This window comes from Ochotona princeps, chromosome 6, assembly GCF_030435755.1.
Source record: "Ochotona princeps isolate mOchPri1 chromosome 6, mOchPri1.hap1, whole genome shotgun sequence".
Lineage (NCBI taxonomy): Eukaryota > Metazoa > Chordata > Mammalia > Lagomorpha > Ochotonidae > Ochotona > Ochotona princeps.
Window position 1 is genome coordinate 45135534 of NC_080837.1, and position 22749 is coordinate 45158282.

At 49.8% G+C, this 22749-nt stretch overlaps 3 protein-coding genes across 4 annotated transcripts; 1 reads left to right on the forward strand and 2 right to left on the reverse strand.

Annotated features, from left to right (window-relative positions):
- Positions 1–707: 707 nt before the first annotated feature.
- KLHL33 (kelch like family member 33) lies at positions 708–9247 on the reverse strand. The gene is made up of 5 exons (XM_058666135.1): positions 8706–9247; positions 7756–8474; positions 2356–3280; positions 2063–2230; positions 708–1965 (listed from the first exon to the last, which is right to left on the reverse strand). Exons 2-5 carry the CDS (start codon positions 8411–8413, stop codon positions 1413–1415), a joined length of 2304 nt encoding a protein of 767 aa, XP_058522118.1. The 5' UTR covers positions 8414–8474; positions 8706–9247; the 3' UTR covers positions 708–1412.
- Positions 9248–13007: 3760 nt separating this feature from the next.
- OSGEP (O-sialoglycoprotein endopeptidase) lies at positions 13008–19879 on the reverse strand. Its single transcript, XM_004584638.4, has 11 exons — positions 19618–19879; positions 17653–17772; positions 17305–17480; positions 15737–15832; positions 15545–15594; positions 15346–15424; positions 14074–14139; positions 13869–13959; positions 13566–13641; positions 13394–13492; positions 13008–13237 (listed from the first exon to the last, which is right to left on the reverse strand). The coding sequence occupies exons 1-11, from the start codon at positions 19730–19732 to the stop codon at positions 13198–13200; spliced, it is 1008 nt and encodes a 335-aa protein (XP_004584695.1). The 5' UTR covers positions 19733–19879; the 3' UTR covers positions 13008–13197.
- Positions 19880–20139: 260 nt separating this feature from the next.
- Positions 20140–22727, forward strand: APEX1 (apurinic/apyrimidinic endodeoxyribonuclease 1). Of its 2 annotated transcripts, none has more exons than XM_004584639.3 (5): positions 20140–20258; positions 20577–20702; positions 20935–21119; positions 21617–21809; positions 21939–22727. In XM_004584639.3, exons 2-5 carry the CDS (start codon positions 20645–20647, stop codon positions 22454–22456), a joined length of 954 nt encoding a protein of 317 aa, XP_004584696.1. In that variant the 5' UTR covers positions 20140–20258; positions 20577–20644; the 3' UTR covers positions 22457–22727. The 2 variants fall into 2 exon arrangements, with proteins under 2 accessions (XP_004584696.1, XP_012782299.1); XM_012926845.2 differs by having other exon boundaries at positions 20244–20357.
- Positions 22728–22749: the final 22 nt, after the last annotated feature.

The window sequence follows — 22749 nt, forward strand, 5'->3', positions numbered from 1 at the left end:
TAGGCATACCTTTAGCGTAGTGGTTAAGACATTTTTTGGAATGCCCGCATACCATTTTGCAGCGCATGATTTGAGACACAGTTCTATTTCTGATTCCACCTTCCTCCCAATGCACACCCGGGAAAGCAATGGGTGATCACTCAAGTGGTTGGGTCCCTATCACTCATTGGAGATACAGATTGAGTTCCTGGCTCCTGGCGCCTGGCCTCAGCCTGGCCCAGAACAAGCTGTTGTGTGCATTTGGTGATGAACCAAGAGGTGATGAACCAAGTCTGTAATTTGCATAACCCCAGGAACCTGCATTGGGTAAAGTCAGCTGATTAGGAGTTCCATGGCTTTTGTATTCTTGATGCCTCATACCTTGCTTGGTATAGTAGATAATTATTAATTGTGTAAAGGACTAAGGAGAAATAAAATAATAAAAAAGAGGGAAGAAGGGCAGAACTAAAGGAGGGGACAGGAAGCATCTGTCTCATCTGGACCCACGGAAAAGGGAAATGAATTTAAAATTAACTCTGGGGGAGAGACACTGAAAGGGGAAACAACTCTCTCGGGGCCTTTTCTGCCTCTCGCTCTTCTCCCGCCACTTCCCCTTACAACATGGGGCCTCATGCCACAACTGTTCTGTGTTTCACTCCAGACACCTGTGTTCTCACAAAGGCAGGGAAGGGAAGAAGCCACGCCACGCCTCTGACCTAACATCACCCCTCTGCAGACAGCACCTCCCTCCCTTAGCCTCTGCCCACACAACACTCCCACTTCACCATCCTGGGGGCCCATCTCAGGCTCCTTGTGCATCCAGCTCCCGATGGGAACTTCCGCCTCAAATGGAAACTAAGAGGTACCTAGGGGCAAGCCTGTGGTGAGAGGGCAGACCAAACCCTAGGCTGGGTCCACAGACAGCTGAGAAGGCATACTGTCAAGAAGCAAGGACAGTAACGTGGAGCAGGTGTTGGAGAACAGAAGAGCTGGCCATTGGAAGTTCTCCACTCCACACTCCTCAAACTCACTCATGCTTGGCCTTTCCACACTTTCCTCCTTGACCCATGGGTCCAGATCACTTCTCTAACGTCCTTCACAGCCCCTGCTCTTTGGCTACTAGAGCTTCTTGAGCTCCCTCCATCAAGATTCTCTAACCATTAGGCAGTCACTCCTGGGCTCGTCTCATTACTCAGGTAATCCAGCTGTCCCCCATCCTCAAGCCCTCTCCTCCTCCTGTCCTCAGGAGCTCTGCCACCACCTTATCCTCAATGGAGATCATACGTACAAAAGCAGTGCATGAGCTTGAAAGTCCTAGGTGAAAACAAAATGCTATCAAGAACAAATTCTTTTCTTCCTCCTCTCATAATCCCCATCCTTCTCTAAAGATGTTTCTTTCCTCTTCCTCCCATCGCTACCTTGCTGCTCATTCTTCACCCAGCAGGCTTGGTTTGGTGCGGGGTGGGAGCCGAAGCTAGGTGCTGCACTGCAGGCAGGGCCAAGATGCAGGCAGGCATCTCAGCCCGAGGCTTTGGCAGAGTTCCAAGGCACAGCCACCGGCCCAGACCAGGAGAGTAGGCATGGATAAGGTGTGAGATGGCATAGGTCCGGTGGCTATAGCCCCCCAGGACCAGCATCTCCCCTTGTAGCACAGCACCTGCAGCCCCTACGTGGGGAGAGGGCAGAGGTGCCAGGCGACTCCAGCTATCAGTTCTTGGCTGATAGGCCTCAAAGCTCAGTAGGTCCCCAGTCTCTCCTATTCCTCCTGCCACATACAAACGTCCACCCAGAGCAGCCATGACGTGGCCAGCTCGAGGCACCCCCATAGGGCTCAGAAATGTTCCTGGATTCTCAAGTTTGGGGTCATAGTGCAGCAGTGAGGCCAGAAATTGGCCATTCTCACTACAGCCACCGCTCACATATAACCGGCCCTCCAAAATGGCAGCTGCATGGGCAAAACACGGTGCTGGCAGTGCAGGAGCCGGCCTAAGAAAGAACAGGACACAAGATCAGGCCACAGGCATCGTCAATTCTTCCATTTCAAGTCTCCAGTCTCTCCCAGATACCCCGCAAGTCCTCTCACCTCCAGACATTGAGCTCAGGGTTGTAGGATTCCACGGAACTGAGGGCAACACCATCATGTCGTCCTCCTAGGGCATAGAGTTGTCCATCCAGTGCCACCAGGGGGAACAAGCTCCGGGCCTGGCATAAAGATGCCACCTCTTCCCAGTCCTCTAGACAGGGATCCCACCTAGACACAGTGGAACAAGAGATGGAGACAGACTGGCGAGTGTGCAGATAGCTGAGTCAGTGATTTCTCAGACCTGTCCACCTGGGACCCCGCCACACCCTACCCTCTCTTAAATGCCTCCATACCTGAGAGTTGAAGCCAAGGTGTTGGAGTGGCTGTAGAAATCCTGTCCCCCACACACATAGAGCTCACTTCCTTCCAGGCTGGCGGCAGCATGCCTGAAGCGCCCTGGGGAAGGCAGGCCAGGGAACTGCCCCCACTCCACAGTCCTTACGAGTCCCATGCCACAGCGGAAGGCCTGGACCCACCACACTTTGCGGGATGGCTTTCTTCGGGCCATGTCTGGTCTGAGCCCGTCCCCACCAATCACCACCAGTGCCCGGTCAGGTTTTCTCCATCTCTGTTGACCTGGGACCTCAGCCTCCACCATCACCTGGTGCAGCAGTTCCGGGGGCAGAGGGGAGGGTAGCCCAGCTGCCCGCACCTTCCGAAGTTCCCTAGTTGACATGCGCCCGAAGCGGACACACTGCAGCAGGGCCTTGGCCTCTGACTCCTGCGTCTCGGGGTTGGCAGCCAGCCAACACCGTGCAGCCACAAAGGCCTCCAACTCTTCCTGGACGTGAAGCTCATCACTGTCTAGGAGCTCTGCCAGGCAGGCAGCTGGCAAAGAAGGGAAAGTGGGGCACAAAGCCACCGCGGGCAGGTGGGTGAGGAGGTAATGACGGGCTTTGCTCCAGAGCTGCTCCAGGCCAGGGGCTTCGGCCAGGGGGTATAGAGCCAGGCAGCGCGCAGGGCTGAGGCCTCGGGACAAAGCTCTCTGACAGACATCCAGGCAGGAAGAGCTCTGGTACTGCAGGGCGGCCTGTGCTGCTCTCAACAGCCCTGGCCACCTAGCCCGAACAACCCCAGAGTAGGCAAAGGAGACAAGGAGTCGCAGGTCCTGAGCAGACATGGTGCGCAGAGACACCTGCGTGCCCTGGGATTCCCTCATCCTGCTCAGGAGCATGGCCCCGAAGAACTCGCTGCCACAGGCCAGGGCTGCTCGGTGCACTGCAGAAAGGGAAAAGCAGAGAGGACCCAGAGATTTGAAATGTTTCTGGGAACTACTCCAGCCCGGCAACCCCAAACTTCGGGCCAACCACCCACCCTCAAGGTTACAGCCTGAACTGTGGCATGCATCAGAAAACCTGGAGAACTTGTGAAAATTCTGATTCTGATCCACCTGGTCTGGAGAAGATGCTAGGGGGTTTATTTTTAAAATTTATGCCTCCTTGACCAATTTTCATATTAACGGTCTGAAGATGCCTTAGAACAATTAGAAAAAGAATCTCAAAAACCAAATAGAAAGGATGCTACAGTCGGCAACTTATACAGACTGTTTAGATTGTACATGGAATAAAGATGTTCCCTTATGACCACAGAACCACTGACACAGCTCATTCTCTGATCCTGTGTAGCACTCAGGAATGGCTGTTACCCCATCTCATTTGCTACCCAGCATTCAGCACCTGAAACCCCCCATGTGCTCTGTATGTCCTCCACACAGCATTTCCCCACCTTGGCATCGTTCATGGGACTATGAGAACTGAAACATGAAAACTTTGAGATCATCTAATTCTACTATTCATGTTAAGAACTGAGTTCTAGCAGAAGGCTGCGGGTTATTTTCTACTTCCAAGCAGTGGCTTTCTGATCAGTCATCTCCACCCACTGTCAGCAATGTGAGGCCGCTATGAGTGTGCTTGTGTGCCAGCCCAGCCATGACCCTCGTGACAATGAAACTGTCCCTTTAACAAATACTGCCAAACATCGAGATCTCTGAAAACACCTCTGAAAGCAAGTCAGTTTGAGATACTCAGTTCTTACTTGTGGAATATTCTTGCCTAAAATGTTGTCTAGTCTTTTAGATCTAAAATCAAGTTTATAGAAAATTGAGAGTGTAAAGGGATAAGTTAAAGTCATGAAGAAAAAAATCATACAGGCTAGGAAATGGAGCATTCTACAGGATAACTAATTTGCTTCTTGTGGAAATCACTTTATAAAAAATGAGGAGAGAGTATTATATTGGATTAGAAGAAACTGAACCCTATAGCACGGTCCTTGACTGGTTCCTGAATTAAACAAAGTAGCTCTGACAATTTTGGGACCAGTGGAAAAACATAAATGTGTATAGATGATATAAAGGAATTCTTAATTTAGGGGCTGGTGTTGTTGCAAGCAGTTAAAGCTATCACCTGCAGGGCCAGTATCCTACATGGGTGTCAGTTCAAGTCCTGGCTACTCCACTTCTGATCCAGCTCCCTGCTAATGCAGCAGAAGATGGCTCGAGTATGTAGGCTCCTGCCACCCACATGGGAGACCCAGACGAAGCTCCTGGGTCCTAGATTTGGCTTGGCCTAGCCCTGGCTGATGCGTCCATCAGAAGAATGAACCAGCAGATGAAAGATCCTTCTCTCTCTCTCTCTCTCTCTCTCTGAGTCTCTCCCTCTTTTTTTTTGTAACTTTGACTTTCAAAATAATATTAGCCCTTTTAAAAAGGAACTATTAATGCTCTTTGACATAATAAAGGTATTGAGAACATGTAGTCTTTTAAAGAGACACACACAATATGAAGGCACTTCACCAAGTCCGCTGAAGGAAGATAGTGTTGCAGTGCAGCTGGTAAATCCACTGCCAGGGATGCCTACGTTCCATTTCAGAGAGCCTGGGATCAAGTTTCACCTTTGCTTCCGATTCAGCTTCCTGCTAATGCACAAGCTGGCTTGAGCAGTTGATGGTTTATGTACTTGAGTTCCTGCCAGCCGTGTGGGGGACCCGGATCGAGTTCATAGTCCTGGGTTCAGCCTGAGCCAGGTTCTGCTGTTGAAGTTATTTGGGGAGCAAACCAGCATTGGAAGACTGAATTTTCTCTTTCACTCTACCATTGAAATGCACAAAAAGTAATAAGTAAACTTTAAGATCTATGGACTAGTGTCTTAAAAATATTTTATAGAAAACTGAATTTGAAGTATGAGTTTATTTTGGTGCAAAAAAATCTTAAAATAAATGCATACGTTTTTCATGCATTATGAAAAAAATTACATCAAAATGAACTCATACTTTCCATTTTTTCTGAACTTCTTGAAGTACTGTCATATTTATGAGTGAAATTTCACAATGTTTTTTTTCTTTTTTTTTAAAGATTTATTCATTTTATTACAGTCAGATATACACAGAGGAGGAGGAGAGACAGAGAGAAAGATCTTCCATCCGATGATCACACTCCCCAAGTGAGCCGCAACGGGCCGATGCGCGCCGATCCGATGCCGGGAACCAGGAACCTCTTCCGGGCCTCCCACGCGGGTACAGTGTCCCAATGCATTGGGCCATCCTCAACTGCTTTCCCAGGCCACAAGCAGGGAGCTGGATGGGAAGTGGAGCTGCCGGGATTAGAACCGGCACCCATATGGGATCCCGGGGCTTCCAAAGCGAGGACTTTAGCTGCTAGGCCACGCCGCCGGGGCCGAAATTTCACAATGTTAAGATTGGTTTATTTATTTTTATTGAAAAGTCAGATTTATAGACAGAAGGAGCGACAGAGAAAAAGATCTTCCATCTGCTGGTTCACTCCCCAAGTGGTCACAATAGCCGGAGCTGAGCCAATTCAAAGCCAGGAGCCAGAAGCTTCTTCTGGGTCTTCCACAGGGGTGCAGGGTCCCAAGGCTTTGGGCCGTCCTCGACTGACTTTCCAGGCCACAAAGAGGGAGTTGGAAAGGAAGTGGAGCAGCCAAGAGACAAACCAGTGCCCATATGGGATCCTGGCACTTGCAAGGCGAGGATTTTAGCCATCAGGCTATCAATGCTAGGCACCATAATTTTAAAAGAAGCAAAATAATAATAATGCAAATAAACATAATAAAATATGTAAATATTAATAGTTCCTTTTTAATAATGTAAATTCAGCTGATGGATGTTTCAGTGTTCATCTTTGTATTCTCCTCCACTGCCCTGCAAATCTTCAGCAGGAACTGGATTGGAAGTGGAGCCATGAGGATTCGAACCAGTGCCCACACGAAATCCTGGCACTACAGCTGGAGGCTTGCCTTGATATGCCACAGCACCAGCCCCATGTTTGGTTTCTCTTTGCTATGTATGTGAAAGACTGCTAGAATTTCTCTTAGCAGAGGGCCCCAACTCCCAGTGAAACTTCATGAGACGTGAACATGAGGCATGGTCACCTCTCTCACAGGGCAGATGTTGCTGAAATGCTGCACTGCCTTTCAAACAGTATTGACCTGATGTTTCCCTAGCAGCAAGCATCAGCAACAGGTTCCAAACATACATTGTCTGAGGGAATTGACATTCCTTGAAACAAGTTAAGCCCGCTTAATTTCCATATCACCACTCCAGCTGGAGCTCAGAGTGTACTGTGACAGGCTGACAACCACTGCATTCACCTCTCTCCACTTGCCCTGGGGTTTTCAGGGACATACTCCCAAAGACTCAGTTGGAAACTTTGAGAAAAATAAAAGCACTGATATAAATATGGCTGAATTTCAAACCCTAATGAGAATTTTATAATCATCCAATTGAACTTTCCCTTCTACCTAGTACTATTGGAAACAATAATAACAACTTCAGGGATTATTGCCCTTCTAGAAAGTTCTAGAACTGGTTCTCAGTCCCTTCCTCTAATGGTTTTTGACATACTTTGGAATCTGGTTTCTTTCTTGGTAAAGCATTAACATCTGAACTAGGTAAACTCTAAACTAATCCCGTGTACATTTAAACTTTCATGTGACCACATTCTGACTCCATTCTCCAGATCCTGTGTGTCCTGAGGCAGATTAGGCCTCAGAGAAGCCAACTGGCCTGGAAGCTATGGATTTGTATCCTGGTTCTCAAAGTGTACTGTTCCTTGTCTGAATCTAAGCAGCACTAGCTTTCAGTGATTATTAGAAGAGATGCCACGTGTAGAAACTCCTCGTGCTCAGCACCTCACTAAATGCTAGTGAAATAGTTATTTGACTTTACTTGGCTTTTTGGTCCTGAGCCAAATTATATTCAGTGTCAGGGCCTGGTAGCCTTAGGATGGTGGTGAAATGGCACCAGATCTCTCTACCTTGCTGCAGGACCCACAGATGTTCTGTGGAGGCCGGCACACTTAGGTGGAAGGAAGCAATGGCACTTTGCAGCACCATCTTCTGGCTTATCCTGTGTCCCAAGTAGAAGATGCCAAGCAGGGCCATTGGTTAATCCCTGTTGGAGTCCATCACTTTCTGCTTGTTCAGCCAGCTGGCTGAAATCCCTCATTGCTGTGCACGAGGAAAGCCATACCACAAATCCATCATTGCAGCAGGAAAACAACTAAACTGCGCATGCCCAGCTCCCCGTTGGCGTCAAGAGGCCCCAAAAGTCACCTGAGGGTAATTTTGATGCCTCAAGGCTCAAAACCATTGCTGCAGTGAGTGGATGGAACACCTGTTGCTTGCACACAGCTTCCTAGCCTAGGTATCGGTAGAAAAGCGATGATCCTGTGCCCTCACCTTGCAGCCGGCAGCCGTCCGCCTCCAGCTCCAGGTCACACCCGATGCCCTCTTGGTATAGGAGCTCGATGCTGCGCAGGTTCGCCCACAGCTCCTCTGCCTGGCCTGGTTTCTCTCCGTCTTCCGAGGCCCCGTCGCATCTCTGCTGGGCGGCGACCTTCACCCGGGGCGCTCCCAGGGCATCCGCCACCACCTCTATCTCCCCATGAGGGATGGGGCCCAGCACCCCTTCGTAGGCAAAGGTTAGCACGGTCTCCCAGCCCCTGGGGGTCACAGCGAGGCTGACAGGGGGCCGAGGGTTTCCACCGCCCTCCCGCAGCCTCTCTCGAAAGAGGCTACTCACTGCAGCCAAAATTACCCGGTGCACCCCGTAGACCCGCCCGCCGACCGACACCTCCTCGTCCAGCAACAGCCTCTGCTCCCGCAGCCGCCGCGCCTCGGCGAAAAACTGGCTCGGATGCTCCTCGCTGCGAATCTCTTCGGGCCACAGCCCGCCTTCATCGTCCACATCCTCTTGCTCTTCTTCCTCCAGTGGCAAAGCTGCAGAGGGATTTCCTGGGACCCGGGACTGGGGGCCAGGCTCCTCCAGAGGAAAGCAAGGCAAACTGCGATCCTCATCTGGGGATGGAGGCCAGGACGGGGTTCTCCGGGCCGGCATAGCGAGTCCGAGGGAGGCTGTGCTGTGTCCCAGATGCTCATGGCCCGGGTCTGCAGGGTGGCTGCAGGTGAGCAGAGTGCCAGAGTTGGACCCTGAGGAACCATATCCCCAGCCCTTCTAAATGCCAGTCCTTCCTCCTCCAATGCCCCACTGCCACCTCAAGGTAACATGCTAAAGCTGGAGTAGCATTTACTCCATGCACTTAAGTGCCAGGGCTCATGCACTGTAGCCAAGCATGTGAAACATGCAGTACCCAGGCCCCAGACCCTCCCATTCTTATCTTTTTAATCACCTTCAGTAGACACCAGCCTTTTGCTTGCCCTCTCACTTGCATGCCCTCTGCTTGGGAACTCACTCCGACTCCAGTCAGTGACCCTCTCCTGCTAATTATAGTTGGTGCTGGCAGGACACAGGCGCTGGGCACCCAGCACCTTAACTCTGACACCCTATCTCCTGGGCTCCATCCCAGAATGACTGCCCCCAACCCCGTTCCACCTGTAGGTCAGACATGGGTGCTGAGTGAGGCGAATTTGGAAACCGAAAAGGTTATGGGGCATGAGTGGAGTAAGCCAGCCAGAGGGCCTGGGTGCAGAAGAGTAGGTTAGAGTGGCAAGGTGATGGAATTGGTGGACTCTGCACTTTGCAGACCAGTGGAAAGCTGGGCAAGCTAAGAGAAGCATACGCTTTGGTCAGACTTGGATTTCAGCTGTTGATTTCTATGCATGATAGACCTGGGACCCTAGAACACACAATACTGACATGGAGTACAAATGTAACTAGGCCCTGTCCATGGAGGATAAACAAGGAGGGGAAGTGAAAGGGCCAAGGGCAGGAGCAGGTTGAAAGACCTTGGTGACACCTTCACGAAGTTTCTCCGTCCAGAGCTGAGATCCTGAAGCCCAGACCTGTTTTCAAAGGAGTCAAGACTCTCACTGGGCCACGAGGATAAGGACCCACATTGGAACAGATGGCTAAACTCCATTGCTTCGAGATCACAGTCCCAGACAAGAGAGGCTGAGGTGCACAGGCACATTCACTGAGCTGGCAAAAAACACACTCTGGGGTCTGGAGGTGTGGCCTAGCAGCTAAAGTCCTCGCCTTGAACGTCCCAGGATCCCATATGGGCACCGGTTCTAATCCCGCTGCTCCACTTCCCATCCAGCTCCCTGCTTGTGGCCTGGGAAAGCAGTCGAGGACGGCCCAATGCTTTGGGACCTTGCACCCATGTGGGAGACCTGGAAGAGGTTCCTGGTTCCTGGCTTCGGATTGGCGCAGCACCGGCCTGTTGCGGCTCACTTGGGGAGTGAATCATCGGATGGAAGATCTTCCTCTCTGTCTCTCTTCCCTCCTCTCTGTATATCCGGCTTTCTAATAATAATAAATAAATCTTTAAAAAAAAAAAAAAAAACCACGCTCTGTGCAGGGCACCTCCCATCTCATGTTATCACTGGGGCGTGCCTGAAGCTGTAAAATCTGGCAAAAGCTTTGAATCAATCAACTCTGGGTCAGTCTCCTCGGGAAGCATTTGGGGAGGAGGGCAGCAAGCCATGCCCTCCCCTGCCCTCTCTGGGGAGACAAGGCAGCCAGGTATTGCTAGAGGCAGACTCCTTTGGCCTATAAAAAAAGGGTATTCCAGGCCGGACAAGCCGAACAGACAAGAATGGAGACATGACTGTTACGATTTTTCTAAAAGATTTATTCATTTTTATTGGAAAATCAAATACACAGAGGAGGAGAAACAGAGAATTAGATCTTCTGTCTATTGATTCACTCCCCAAGCTGCTGCAACAGTCAGAGTTGAGTTGATCCAAAGCTAGGAGCCTGGTGCTTCTTCCGGGTCTCTCACATGTGGGTGCAGGGTCCCAAGGCTTTGGGCCGTTCTCAACTGCTTTTCTGGGCCATAAGCGCAGGGAGTTGGATGCGTAGCAGATAGCCGGGATTAAAACCAGAGCCAATATGGGATCCCAGCACGTGCAAGGTGAGGACTTTAGCCTCAAGGCTGCTGCGCCAGGTCCAACTGTTGATTTTCATGAAAGGAAATCCATAGGCATGAGAGGAAATCCCACCTAAGGGGGCAGAAAGCTGGGTTAACCAACCTAGTATGTGCCAAGGGGCTGGTACAATGGCTCAATTGGCTAATCCTCTACCTGAAAGCACTGGCACCCCATTTGGGTACTGGTTCATACCCTGCCTGCTCCACTTTCCATCCAGCTCCCTGCTCATGGCCTGAGAAAGCAGCAGAGCATGGCCCAAAGGCTTAAGACCCTGCATCCACGTGGGACACCCAGAAACAGCTCAAGGCTCCTGGACCCTAGCTTCAGATCAACTCCACTCTTGCCACTGTGGCCGTCTAGGGGAGTGAACCAGCAGATGGAAGATCTTTCGTCTCTCCTTCCCTATGTTAAATCTGCTTTTCCAATAAATATAAATTAATAATAATTTTAAAAAGCCAACTACTCCTTCTGGCTTCTGGAGCTATCTCCATTTCCCCACCTGTGGCCTTGGGTAACCTAACCAACTGAGTCATGTCCCCAAGGCCCCAAGGGCAGCACTCCCTGCAGTGACTTTGCTAACAAGCGGGAACATGGTGGTCATCCTCTGCCTCCTCTGGTGCTCTCACAGCCTCCCTCTGCTGCAGGACGCTGTGGTCAGAACCTCCAGTCGCCAGCATGAAGTGAAGAAACTGTAATCTGGCAGAGATGTACATTGGGCTAGCCTTTGCCCACCACCTGCCTACAAGGACAATGACACGGGTCCTACTACGAGTTCTATGCCAATGTTATGGTCCTGGGTAGGCATCACCAAACTCTGGAGGCTCTGTGGGGCTCCACCATGGTGACAGTCATGCCAGAAAAAAATATTTTTTTCTAAATATTTATTTTTTATTAGAAAGGTAGGTCAGATTTCCAGAAAGGAGGAGAGGCATACAGATCTTCCATCCACTGGCTCCCTCCCCAAATGGCTGTAACAGCTGGAGCTGAGCCCATCTGAAAGCAGGAGCCAGGGGCCACATCCTTCACCTGCAGGCACAGGGTCCGAAGACTTTGGGCCATCCTCCACTGCTTTCTCAGGCCATAAGCAGGGAACTGGATAAGAAGTGGAGCAGCTGGGCCACGAAGTGGCACCCATGTGAAATCCTCAGGCTTGCAAGGTGAAGATTTAGCCACTAAGCCATCACACTAGGCCCACCAGAGAATTCCTGAAGGTAGGATGTAATCTGGTGCTGCCCTTCCCACGAAGGGCCTCCAGGCACATTATTTATGGTCTAGATCACAGACAGACTGGCTGGGAATGAGTCAAAGCATCTCAGTAACATCCATGCCATCTCATCAGGGCCTAGCTCAACTTCCACCTTACTGAGAGGAGCCCCGTGACCAGCCACATTCCTGATGTAATGGAGAACCCCAGGCCCACGCCCAGCAAGGCCTCAGTGTGCTTCTGCTGGCTCACGGGAGTCACTGTAATGGATCAGAGACCAAGGTTCCCAAAGACAGAATTACCAATATCAACAACAGATCAACTGCACCTCTTCCCCTGTGTTCACAGCAAGTTAGTCTGTGATACTGTTGATACAAAGAAAAAAATGGCCGGGGATCTCAGTGGCTTGAAGAGTGAACTTCATTCCAGTGTTCTTGAAGGGTGTCTCTGAGACAGGGAACAGCTGGCAGGGGTGGTTCTTTCATCACTACTTGGCTGTGCTCAGCATATGGGACATCATCTTCAAGCCTGGCTGGATCACGGCTAGTGTGGACACAGTCATGAGCTTAGCGCTCTCCTGGGAAGTCAGAAGGGAGGTAGAGGGCAGGGCCTAGCAAGAGTTGCTACTCCCACCCAGGTATGTGACTCATTACCCTACACTGAGCCTCAGGCTACCATCACTGGCTTCTATCTCGGCCAGCTGCCAGGGGTGAAGGCTGGTGAGCCTGTTGTGACATCCCTATTTTGCAGAGCCCCCAGGCCTGTCAGCAACTGCCAAGGCTACAGACCACCTGTCCTTTTCTCTACTCCCCCAAGGCAGGTATTTGCTTATTTCACGCATAATCATCGTTGCCTTTGCCAATGCCACAGCCATGGGCTAGGTCCATGGTAGGCTTTGTACAGACCCTCTCAGACATGCTCTGGGTACTGCCCACCATTCTTTCTGTGTTCATCTCTCCAGCCTGACAATCCTGGATGGTCTAACCTTGCACTTTGACTGCAGACTGGATGAATTACTTCTAAAAAATCACATGCAGGAATCTAACTAGCCAATACCCTGTGACTCCTGAGTCCTGCCCTTCCAGGAGGAGCGCAGCATCCAAACATGGCTGCAAGCAGGGAGCTGGATGGGAAGTGGGGCTCTGGGATTAGTACCGGCGCCCACCGGTACATGCAAGGTGAGGACTTTACCCACTAGACAGTAATGGGTTTGATATGAAAACTTTACGTTATAGGAATGCTAAGATATCATCTATGACTTCCCTTCCCAGTTCTGGCTGCTGAGCAGAGCGGTCTCCAAGAGTGCTGTCAGAACCCCTGGCTCCTTAGCCAGCAACAAGAATTTACCCCACACCAACTCCATGTTCTAAGCAATACAATCTAATTAGCAACATAGAAAACCAAAAATACTTTATTGCTGAGTCATCTTGGGATTCCTCAGGGGATGCCAACCTTGCTTACAGTGCACAGCTTCGCCAGGGTGACAGGGAGTCCACAGCTGTGGCCCGGCTCCTATGGCAGGACAGAGACTAAGACCCAGGGTCTGCAGGCTCCCCTGAGCAAACTCTCAGATCCTGTTCATCTTGCTAGTCCCTCCAGGTCACTTCTACTTCATCTGTCCGATACCTACGGGAAAATAGGAAGAGTCTGGCAGCAGGGCTAAGCCTCAGAGCTCTGCATTCTTCCCTGCCTCCCCACTGTAAGTACCCTCCCTCCCCAGCCGACTTTCGCCTGTTTCCCCCAAATATTCCTGTCTATCCCCATAAAGAGTGAACCCCTCACCTCTGTGTGACCCCAGAATCTCTGAGTGGAGTTCTGTGGCCGGCCTGAAACATCTCCCAGCCAGCCTGAGCTATCATGGCTCCATTATCAATGCAGAACCTTGGAAGCAAGAGATGCGATTTAGAATCTGCAGGCAGCAAATCCCAGTAACCGAACAAGAAAGGGCCTTTACCTCTCATCTGTGGCAAAAAGCTTAGCTCCACGTTCCTGGCACATTATCCCCATCATCTCCTGTAGCCGCACATTACCTACAAAGAGGCAGGAGGCAGGGTGAGCTTGGTTTCAACTATCTCTCCATGGCCCAGCTGCAAGCTTCATGCACACTTGGGACAATGCGGTAGAGAGCCAAGGGCAGAAAGCAGCACAGGACAAGTGAAACCAATAATTGTCTCCAAACCTCAGCCATTTAGAACAACAGGAGAAAGAAGCCTAGTGCCACCAAAAGGAATGGGCAACACTGCTCCAGCATACGTACAGCCCACCCCTCCGACAATGAGGGCCTCCTGGGAGCCACAGTGTGCCATAGCTCGCTCCGTGATTTCTACCAGCATTGCAAACACAGTTTCCTGCAGGGGAAAGATAAGGTGAAAATAATCAGGGAGCATCCCAGCTTAGTTCTGCTCTATTACATAAAAGCAACCCCAGCCTAAACCTTCTGCACCAGCCTTTTATTCCATTACCTGCAAGGAGAAACACAGATCTTCAGGAGTACATTCCCCTGTGGCCAGCATCCTCTGGGCTGCATCCTACAATTAAAGGAGAGGGGAAAAAAAGTGATTTGGGGATTACACGAGAGCAAAAGTGCCGAGGGGTCCCCACCTTCAGCGCAATTCGCACTACGAGCACATCCTGTACCACACATTGCCCTTCACACATACCACGCCATATGTTGGCAGCATTCAAGAGTCTGTAATATAATAACTTCTTGAACACTTGCTGTTACCTTACAGAGCTTGTTCAATTTTTCTCATCAGCACTAACACTCATTGATGTGGTATAAATTATTGTTTCCCTTTCATCTCTCTTGTCTGTCTCCCCCTGCCTTTTTAAAGAATCACTTATTTTATTACAAAGCAGATTTCCAGAGATGATGAGACAGAGAGAAATCATCCTTCTGCTGGTTCATTCTCCAAATGGCCACAACGACCAGAGCTGATCTGATCCGAAGCCAGGAGCCAGGGCTTCTTTAGAGTGGGTGCAGGGTCCCAAAGGTCCTTGACTGCTTTTCCAGGCTACAAGCAGGGAGCTGGATGGGAAGCTGAAAAACGGGACACAAACTGGCACCCATATATGATCCCAGCGCTTACAAGGGGGAGGATTAGCCAATTGATCCATCATGCCAGGCCCTGTCTATCTCCCTCTTTAGAAAAAAAATCTAAGGTCCCCACAAACAGGAATTTTTGTTTTGCTCCCTGCTGTATCCCTACTTTGTAGAATAGTCTGGCACAGGGAAGATGTTCAGTAAAAAAAATATTAGGAATTTATTCAGCATCTAAAATAGGCCAGGACAAGGGTATATGCAAGAAATAAAACAGAAAGTAAAACAGACATGATTCATTAAAAAATCAAGAAAGTGGGCCTGAAGTGGTAACCTAAGTGGCTAAAGTTCTCGCCTTGCACGCGCCAGGATCCCATATGGGCACCAGTCCTAATCTGGCGGCCCTGCTTCCCATCCAGCTCCCTGCGCTTATGGCCTGGGAAAGCAGCTGAGAACTTCCAAAAGCCTTGGGACTCTGCACCCATGTGGGAGACCTGGAGGAAGAGTTCCTGGCTCCTGGCTTGGAATTGGCTCAGCTCTGGCTGTTGCAGCCACTTGGAGAGTCAATCAGCAGACAGAAGATCTTCCTCTCTGTCTTTCCTCCTATCTGTATATCTGACTTTTCAATAAAAAAATAAACAAATCTTTTTTAAAAAATCAAGAAAGTGTCCCTCATCTCACCTTTCACACTCACCTCAATAAAAGACAGGATCCCTGAGAATGAGACATCCATCCCCTTGACAGTATAGGGCAGTTCAACTAGTTTCTTGCCTCTGTGTGGGGATAAGTAAAGGCACTGAGCATATAGTCAGCTGGTGCTCACCCTGCAAAGCCTTTCCAGAGAACTCGCACAAGCGCCGGCAGCCAGCCTCCTTCCACTCAGTCCCCCCTACCTCTTGGCCATCTGTTCGATGTTGTAGCCAGGACTTGGGTCATTGGAAATCTACCAGAGGCAAAAAGGAAAACAGTAACCAGAAGAGGATAAATTCAGCAGTGCAGGAAGCAAAGTTTACCTCCCACCTCCACTTTGAAGGCGCCCCCAGATTTCAGCCACATCTCTGTTTTCTGCAGCCCCTGTGGCTTACCTTCAGTACTCGAGCGAAACGGTCCAGACAGTTACCCACAGCAATATCGATGGTTTCCCCAAAGATGCGGTAACGATGTTCTGAGTACGCAATCACCTAAAGGTGACGAGGATGTCCATGAAACCCCAGGTCTGTAAAGAGGAGTGCTTGGCTTTGGGGAAGAATGTAGCCAAGGATCAACATGGCCGTTGGAGATTCAAATGAGACATGCAACTAAAGTGCTTCCCCAAATCCTGATTGGTTGACTTTTTAAACAGTTCTTCTCTAAGAAACCTATACCCCTGCAAAATTTTGAGTAGATTCCTAATCTCCAGAAGACAGATTGGTCAGAGCAAAGGCAAACTATAATTTCAGATCTATTTCTCCAGTTTACAGGTTCAATATATTCCTTAGAAGCAGCCCTGACAGCACAGGTTAGGAGCAGACTACCTCACTTGCAAGCAGGCAGTAAGAATCAGTCTAGATTCTCCTTCCGTGGCAGTGGTGTTTGAAAAGTAGTTCTGATGAACTTTAGAACTTCAGATGGGGGCCAGACTAACGGCCCACCCAACCCAGCAAAAGCCATCTCCATAGGCCAATCTGTCACATGTTCAACTTTCAGCAAATACCTGTATCACCTGTGGACTCACAAAGGGCTTCTACGGACCAGAGAAAGTTCCCCTCTGCTATCAGGGATGGCTCCCTTTTCCATACTTCTCTGCTGTCAAAAAGCTTTCTCTCTATTATTTATTCCTTTCACACCCAATCATTGCCCCCTCTTTTTACACCTAGGCAAAAGGGAACAGGAAGAGGAAACCTTATCACTTCTCTTCATGAACTCCAACAGTATCTACTGCTACTTTCCACCACCCAAGTCCCTAACCTTACATGTTGTCCTCCAAGCCTCAAATGCCCTCTCTATTCACGAAAGTTCCCACGCTGTCATCACAGGAATATGCACCTTACAGTTAACCATTACACAAAACAAAGACTTAGAATACAACCCTTTTATAAGCTGGGGGCAACACTGAGCTATTTCTAATAATAATTCTACGTGGTGTTCTGAGGGAAAGAAACCCAATCCCAACTTTAAAATGCTATGCGACTATCCCAAGCAATGTTAGTTTTACTTATACATTTAAAGTCTTTTGTACCATTTATAATGTTGCTTCTTTCTTATATTTTTATATTCCTAGAATAACAAAGTTCATGTTTCCCTTTATAGCAACACAGAATGTCTAATTATCCTACAAAAAAATCCTGCTAGTTCCCCTGAGTTTTAACTGCTAAAATTTACAGAAAAAAATAAAATGCTTCAAAATAACAAAAGCTTACATTTTTACCATTCTTTTTGTAAATTGGAAATTCCTAGTTTTTTTTTTTTTAAATATATAATCAAAGGTACAGAAGTCTCCTAATGTTCTAACTATCCTGTCAAAACCTGCTAAGTTACAAATCCGCTGTGGGTTTTCCAGTGAACACATAAAACAATTCTGTTTCCGTTGCAGTCCCCACAACTCGGACAGGAAGGAAGGAAGTAGTCCACTGCCTCTGAAGTTAAGATGAAGCGGCTGCAGTAGCCTAAGTACCTGTGTGTTTCCCCCACTGACGTACAACACAGTTGGACTGGTGGCTCCCGTGATGAGACGGCCCATTTCAATGTGGCCTATACAGTGGTTCACACCTAGCAACGGCTTGTTCCACAGCTGGGCCACGGTGCGAGCCACAACAGCGACAGAAACCAGGGGGGCACCCATGCCAGGACCTAGGCGGGGACAGAAATGGTCCTTGGAATCCTGGCTTGGAACAATACAGGTGGGGGGTGCAGGGAATACCTAACTGAGGAAGGGCTCACGCGGTAATGGAGGCAAGGCACAGGCTACGCTGACCCAGCCAGGACCCTCTGCCTCCATCCCCACCTCCTCTCCTAGCCATACCCTTGGTGAAGGCAATGCAGTCAACATCCTGAGAGGCTAGCCCAGCCTCTGTCAGGGCTTCCTCCAGCAGATCTAGGATAACAGCTCGGTGGTGCCGGGCAGTATCACCAGGAAGGAATCCTAGAAAATGGGCACAGGCCAGAGGTCATAAGGTTTTTTTGTAGTAAAATCAAGTGGAATTTTCAGACAATAGCAATGAGAATCCCTGAGCTTTAGCAAGCTAGGAATGCTCCTTTCATTTTCAAGCATCCTATCTCCCAAGTCATCACCCTGGTAACCTCTCCATAAGCTGCTCACCCATCAACAGTGCTATTCCCGCTTAGCCTTCAGGACTCAACACAGCGTGTACCTCAGGCAGAGACCTGGACCTGATTGCATTATTATGTTGCACACAGAAAAATTTCAGCATAAGAATAATCTATGGCTTCCATAGTTTAATGCTAATGATCTTAACACACTATTTGTCTTTGTATTTGCAGCACCCAAGTAGTTAGAATAGTGAGGGCTTAAACACACATATGTAGCCATTTCTAATATTTAAAGCCCATCAGGTTATTTATTCAGGGAAGCTGCTCAGGCACATGAAAATCATTTTCCCTCTCCTACATGTGCAGGTCTTTTGGAAGAGGGTAAATAAGACATAGCAGCTTGTAAGAAACACCAACTGTGCCCGGCGGCGTGGCCTAGCGGCTAAAGTCCTCGCCTTGAACGCCCTGGGATCCCATATGGGCGCCGGTTCTAATCCCGGCAGCTCCACTTCCCATCCAGCTCCCTGCTTGTGGCCTGGGAAAGCAGTCGAGGATGGCCCAATGCATTGGGACACTGCACCTGCGTGGGAGACCTGGAAGAGGTTCCTGGTTCCCAGCATCGGATCGGCCCGTTGCGGCTCACTTGGGGAGTGAATCATCGGATGGAAGATCTTCCTCTCTGTCTCTCCTCCTCTCTCTGTATATCTGACTTTGTAATAAAAATAAATCTTTAAAAAAAAAAAAAAGAAACACCAACTAAATGTTAAGGTGTTGGCGTTAAATTTTAAAAATATATATATTTAATTTTATTTGAAAGGAAGAGTTACAACAGAGAGATAATGAAAGAGAAAGATCTTTCATCCACTGGTTCACTCCTCAAAAGGACACAGGGGCCAGAGCCGGGTCAATCTGAAGCCAGGAGCCAGGAGCGTCTTCCAGATCTCCCATGCCCAGTGCAGAGGCCCAAGCAGTCAGGCCATCCTCTGCTGCTTTCTCAGGCCACGACAAGGAGCTGGATCTGGAACTGAAGCAGCGCACATATGGAATGCTGATGCTGCAAGCGGAGGTTTACCTTGCTACATACTACAGCACAGGACCCCTAACTTTACCATCTTAAGAGCCAGAAAAGGGTGGGTATTCTGGCGCTGGAGCCACTCACAACTCAGAGTGCCTGGATCGAGTTTCGGCTGCTCCACTTTCAATCCAAGTTCCTGCTGATGCGCATCTAAGGCACATGATGGCTCAAGTGTCCCTGGCAGCCATAAGTGGGAGAGGGGTGGAGTTCCTGGCCGGTGCCTTCTACCTAGCCCAGATAGGTCTTTGCGGATTGTATCCGTGTATGGCGGATCTCTCTCACACCCTCTGTTACCCTGCCTTTCGAGTAGATACAAACAGTAAAATGTAAAAATTCGTCTCGATGAGTATCACGAAACCAGTCATTTCTACCTGGTACCTAACTGATAAGCCCTTCCACCATCTGTCCTCCACATCTTTCATCGTTTGAGTACATCTCTACTACAGTACTCCAGCCTGTGTATGATCTCCGCACACAAAATGCACTCAAAAAAAAAAAAAAAAAAAAAAACCCTCAACAAGTCCGAGCGCCCGGGACTGCCACTCGACAGTCCTGTCACATCGTCAGGGGCTACCAGAAGGAAGCGTCCAGGTCGCACTTCGCCCACGCTCAGGGGAAAGTCGCCACCCCAGCCCGGCTCACCTGTGCCGGGAGGCGTGACGTACGTTCGCCGCGGGTTCGCCAGCACCTCGCCATCCCGCACCACTCCCACGCCGATCTTGTTGGCGCTGCCTTCGAAGCCCAGCACGGTGGGCATGGTGCAGCCCGAGAGGAAGCGCCGACGAGCGCCGTGCCAGGGAGCTGGGGAGGCGCTCGGAAGCCCAGGGGGCGACGCACACGCAGAATCCCACTGTTGGTAAACACCAGGAGGCTCCCGCGGCTCGGAGCCCGCCTCTGCGCCTGCGCCTGCGCCTGCGCCCGCCAAGGACCCCTCCGGGACGTGTCTTCCCAGCTGCCAGGAACGCCGAGCCGGCCTCCGCGGCGTCCCTGCCTACCCACCCCCCACCGCTCTCCTGCGGCCCAGCCGTCTTTGCCACTGAGGCTTTTCACTTCCAAACAGCACTGGTTTCTTCCATCACGTCGCAGAATGAGTTGTACGTTCATCTGGCATAAACGTGAACAGCCTGAAAACGAAGCATGGGGGCCTCCAGACTGCCTAGGGCTGCGGAGGGGAAAATCTCCGTCACGTGGTGGCAGACGGTCCAATCAGGCGCTGCCCCGGGTCATGTGACCACACCAGGTACCCACGTGGGAGCGCGGCGTGCTCGCTCCTTTGTGCTCGGGTAAGGATCCCACCTGGGACCGTGGCCGGTCAGATTTGGGGCTGCTGATTTGCCTACAGGAGGGGCCTCTGATAGTCTGCGACGGGATCTTTTATTAAGGTGTGCAGTTGGCCGTGGGGCAGTTCTCGCGATGCTGCAAAGGCTCTATGAAGTTATCTTGTTGAGGGAGGGAGTGAATCGCCCAAGGCCTGATGCACCGAGGCGGAGATGGGGTTCAGAGACTGTGCGCCTGGAAAGGCGGGACCTAGTGCGGGGATGCCCAAGGAAGGAGTTTTCTTCCCAGTCCCAACTGGCTGAACCGTTTGTTTGCATCTGTAGGCACCGCGGTGAAGACACTGTTTTGCTGGGCGACTTGGTTCGGGTGCCGAAGGGCGATCCTTATAGGCATGCCAAAGCGTGGGAAAAAGGGGGCCGCGGCAGAAGACGGGGAGGAGCCGAAGACTGGTGAGAAAGCGAAGCCCCCTCCCTGCAGGTTGCAGTGGTGGTGGTGGGAGGAGTGTTTTTAATAGGCTTTATGCAATAATTAATAGGGGCCGACTCCTAACTCGGCCGATTCCTAACTGGTGCAGAAATTCGAGGAAACCACGTTAACCGCAGGGTCCGGTGGGTTTACAGTGAACTCTGGATCCATGTTGGAAACCTCCAGTTATTATTGCTGTGTATTCTCGTTATACAGAGCCAGAAGCCAAGAAGAGTAAAACAGCCAAGAAGAATGAAAAAGAGGCGACCGCAGAGGGCCCCGTTCTGTATGAGGACCCCCCAGATCAGAAAACTTCGCCTAGCGGCAAAGCTGCCACTCTCAAGATCTGCTCCTGGAATGTGGATGGGCTTCGAGCCTGGATTAAGAAGAAAGGCTTAGATGTGAGTGGGGTTCAAGGAGGGGCAAGGGAATGACCTCGGAACTTCATTATCTGTTTCATTTTAGTGCCCAGGATATAAATTTTTCTTTTTTTATGGGAGAGATACAAGAAATACTTCACCGAGACTTGCCTAACTGTCCATTTCTTCCTTACTGTAGTTTTGTTGCTGTTGCAAAAAAACCTCTTTACTGGACTTCCTCCGTTTTAGCTCCGAATTACTCTGTATTCCAGGAACTACTCTAGCATCATCTTCATTCCAGTATCTTCTGCTTTCAAAAAATCTTAACTGGCTATTCACTGCCTTTAGGAAAAGCACCCCCTTAGTAAAGCATATGGGATTTTTCCTTCTTACATCGTCTCCTTGTCAGTTATGCAGCTGTTTGACTTTTGTGATGCTAGACAGCTCTGCTTGTGCACAAGGAATTGATTCCTCTGCACACAGATTGTTCAGGTGCTGTCTGCTGAATGGATCCATCCCCTCACCCTTTTCACTCACAGTGGATAAAGGAAGAAGCTCCAGACATCCTGTGCCTCCAAGAGACCAAATGTTCAGAGAACAAACTGCCGCCTGAACTTCAAGAGCTTTCTGGACTGTCTCATCAGTACTGGTCAGCTCCTTCAGACAAGGAAGGCTACAGTGGGGTGGGCCTGCTGTCCCGCCAGTGCCCACTCAAAGTCTCCTACGGCATTGGTAAGACCCTGTTGACCCCAGGGCCCAGTTACTGTATTAGTATTATTCCATCCCTTTCATCACTCTTGCTTTATTCTTGTTTTCTCTTTCCTTGTGGTTCTGCATGCTGATTCTTTTCCACTATTTTAGGTGAAGAAGAGCATGATCAGGAAGGCCGGGTGATTGTGGCTGAATTTGATGCATTTGTGCTGGTGACAGCCTATGTGCCTAATGCAGGGCGTGGTCTGGTAAGGTTGGAGTACCGACAGCGCTGGGATGAAGCCTTTCGAAAGTTCCTGAAGGGCTTGGCTTCTCGCAAGCCTCTTGTGCTGTGTGGGGACCTCAATGTGGCGCATGAGGAAATTGACCTTCGCAATCCCAAGGGAAACAAAAAGAACGCGGGCTTCACTCCACAAGAGCGCCAGGGCTTTGGGGAATTGCTGCAGGCTGTGCCACTGACCGACAGCTTTCGGCACCTATACCCTGATACTGCTTATGCCTATACCTTTTGGACTTACATGATGAATGCCCGGTCCAAGAACGTTGGTTGGCGCCTTGATTACTTTTTGTTGTCCGACTCTCTGTTGCCTGCCTTGTGCGACAGCAAGATCCGTTCCAAGGCCCTGGGCAGTGATCACTGCCCCATCACCCTATACCTAGCACTGTGACGCCTCCCCCAAATTACTTTGAGCCAGGAAATAGAATTCTTTCTCTCAGAGCTCTCTAGTGAAATCTGCACTGTATTTTTCTCCTGTATAGCCATGAATCCTTCAAGTAGGCTCCTATCACAGACTTAGGTTTCTCTAAAGGCTCCTAAGGTGTTGGTTTTGTGAAGTTCTATGTCCCTTCTCCCACACTCATGCTTTTTTTAATTTCAAAAAAATGGTGAACTATATGTGAAAATAAAAGCTCATAATTTTACTCCTTTGTGGAGCTACACCTTGTGTTTTTTGTTTGCTTT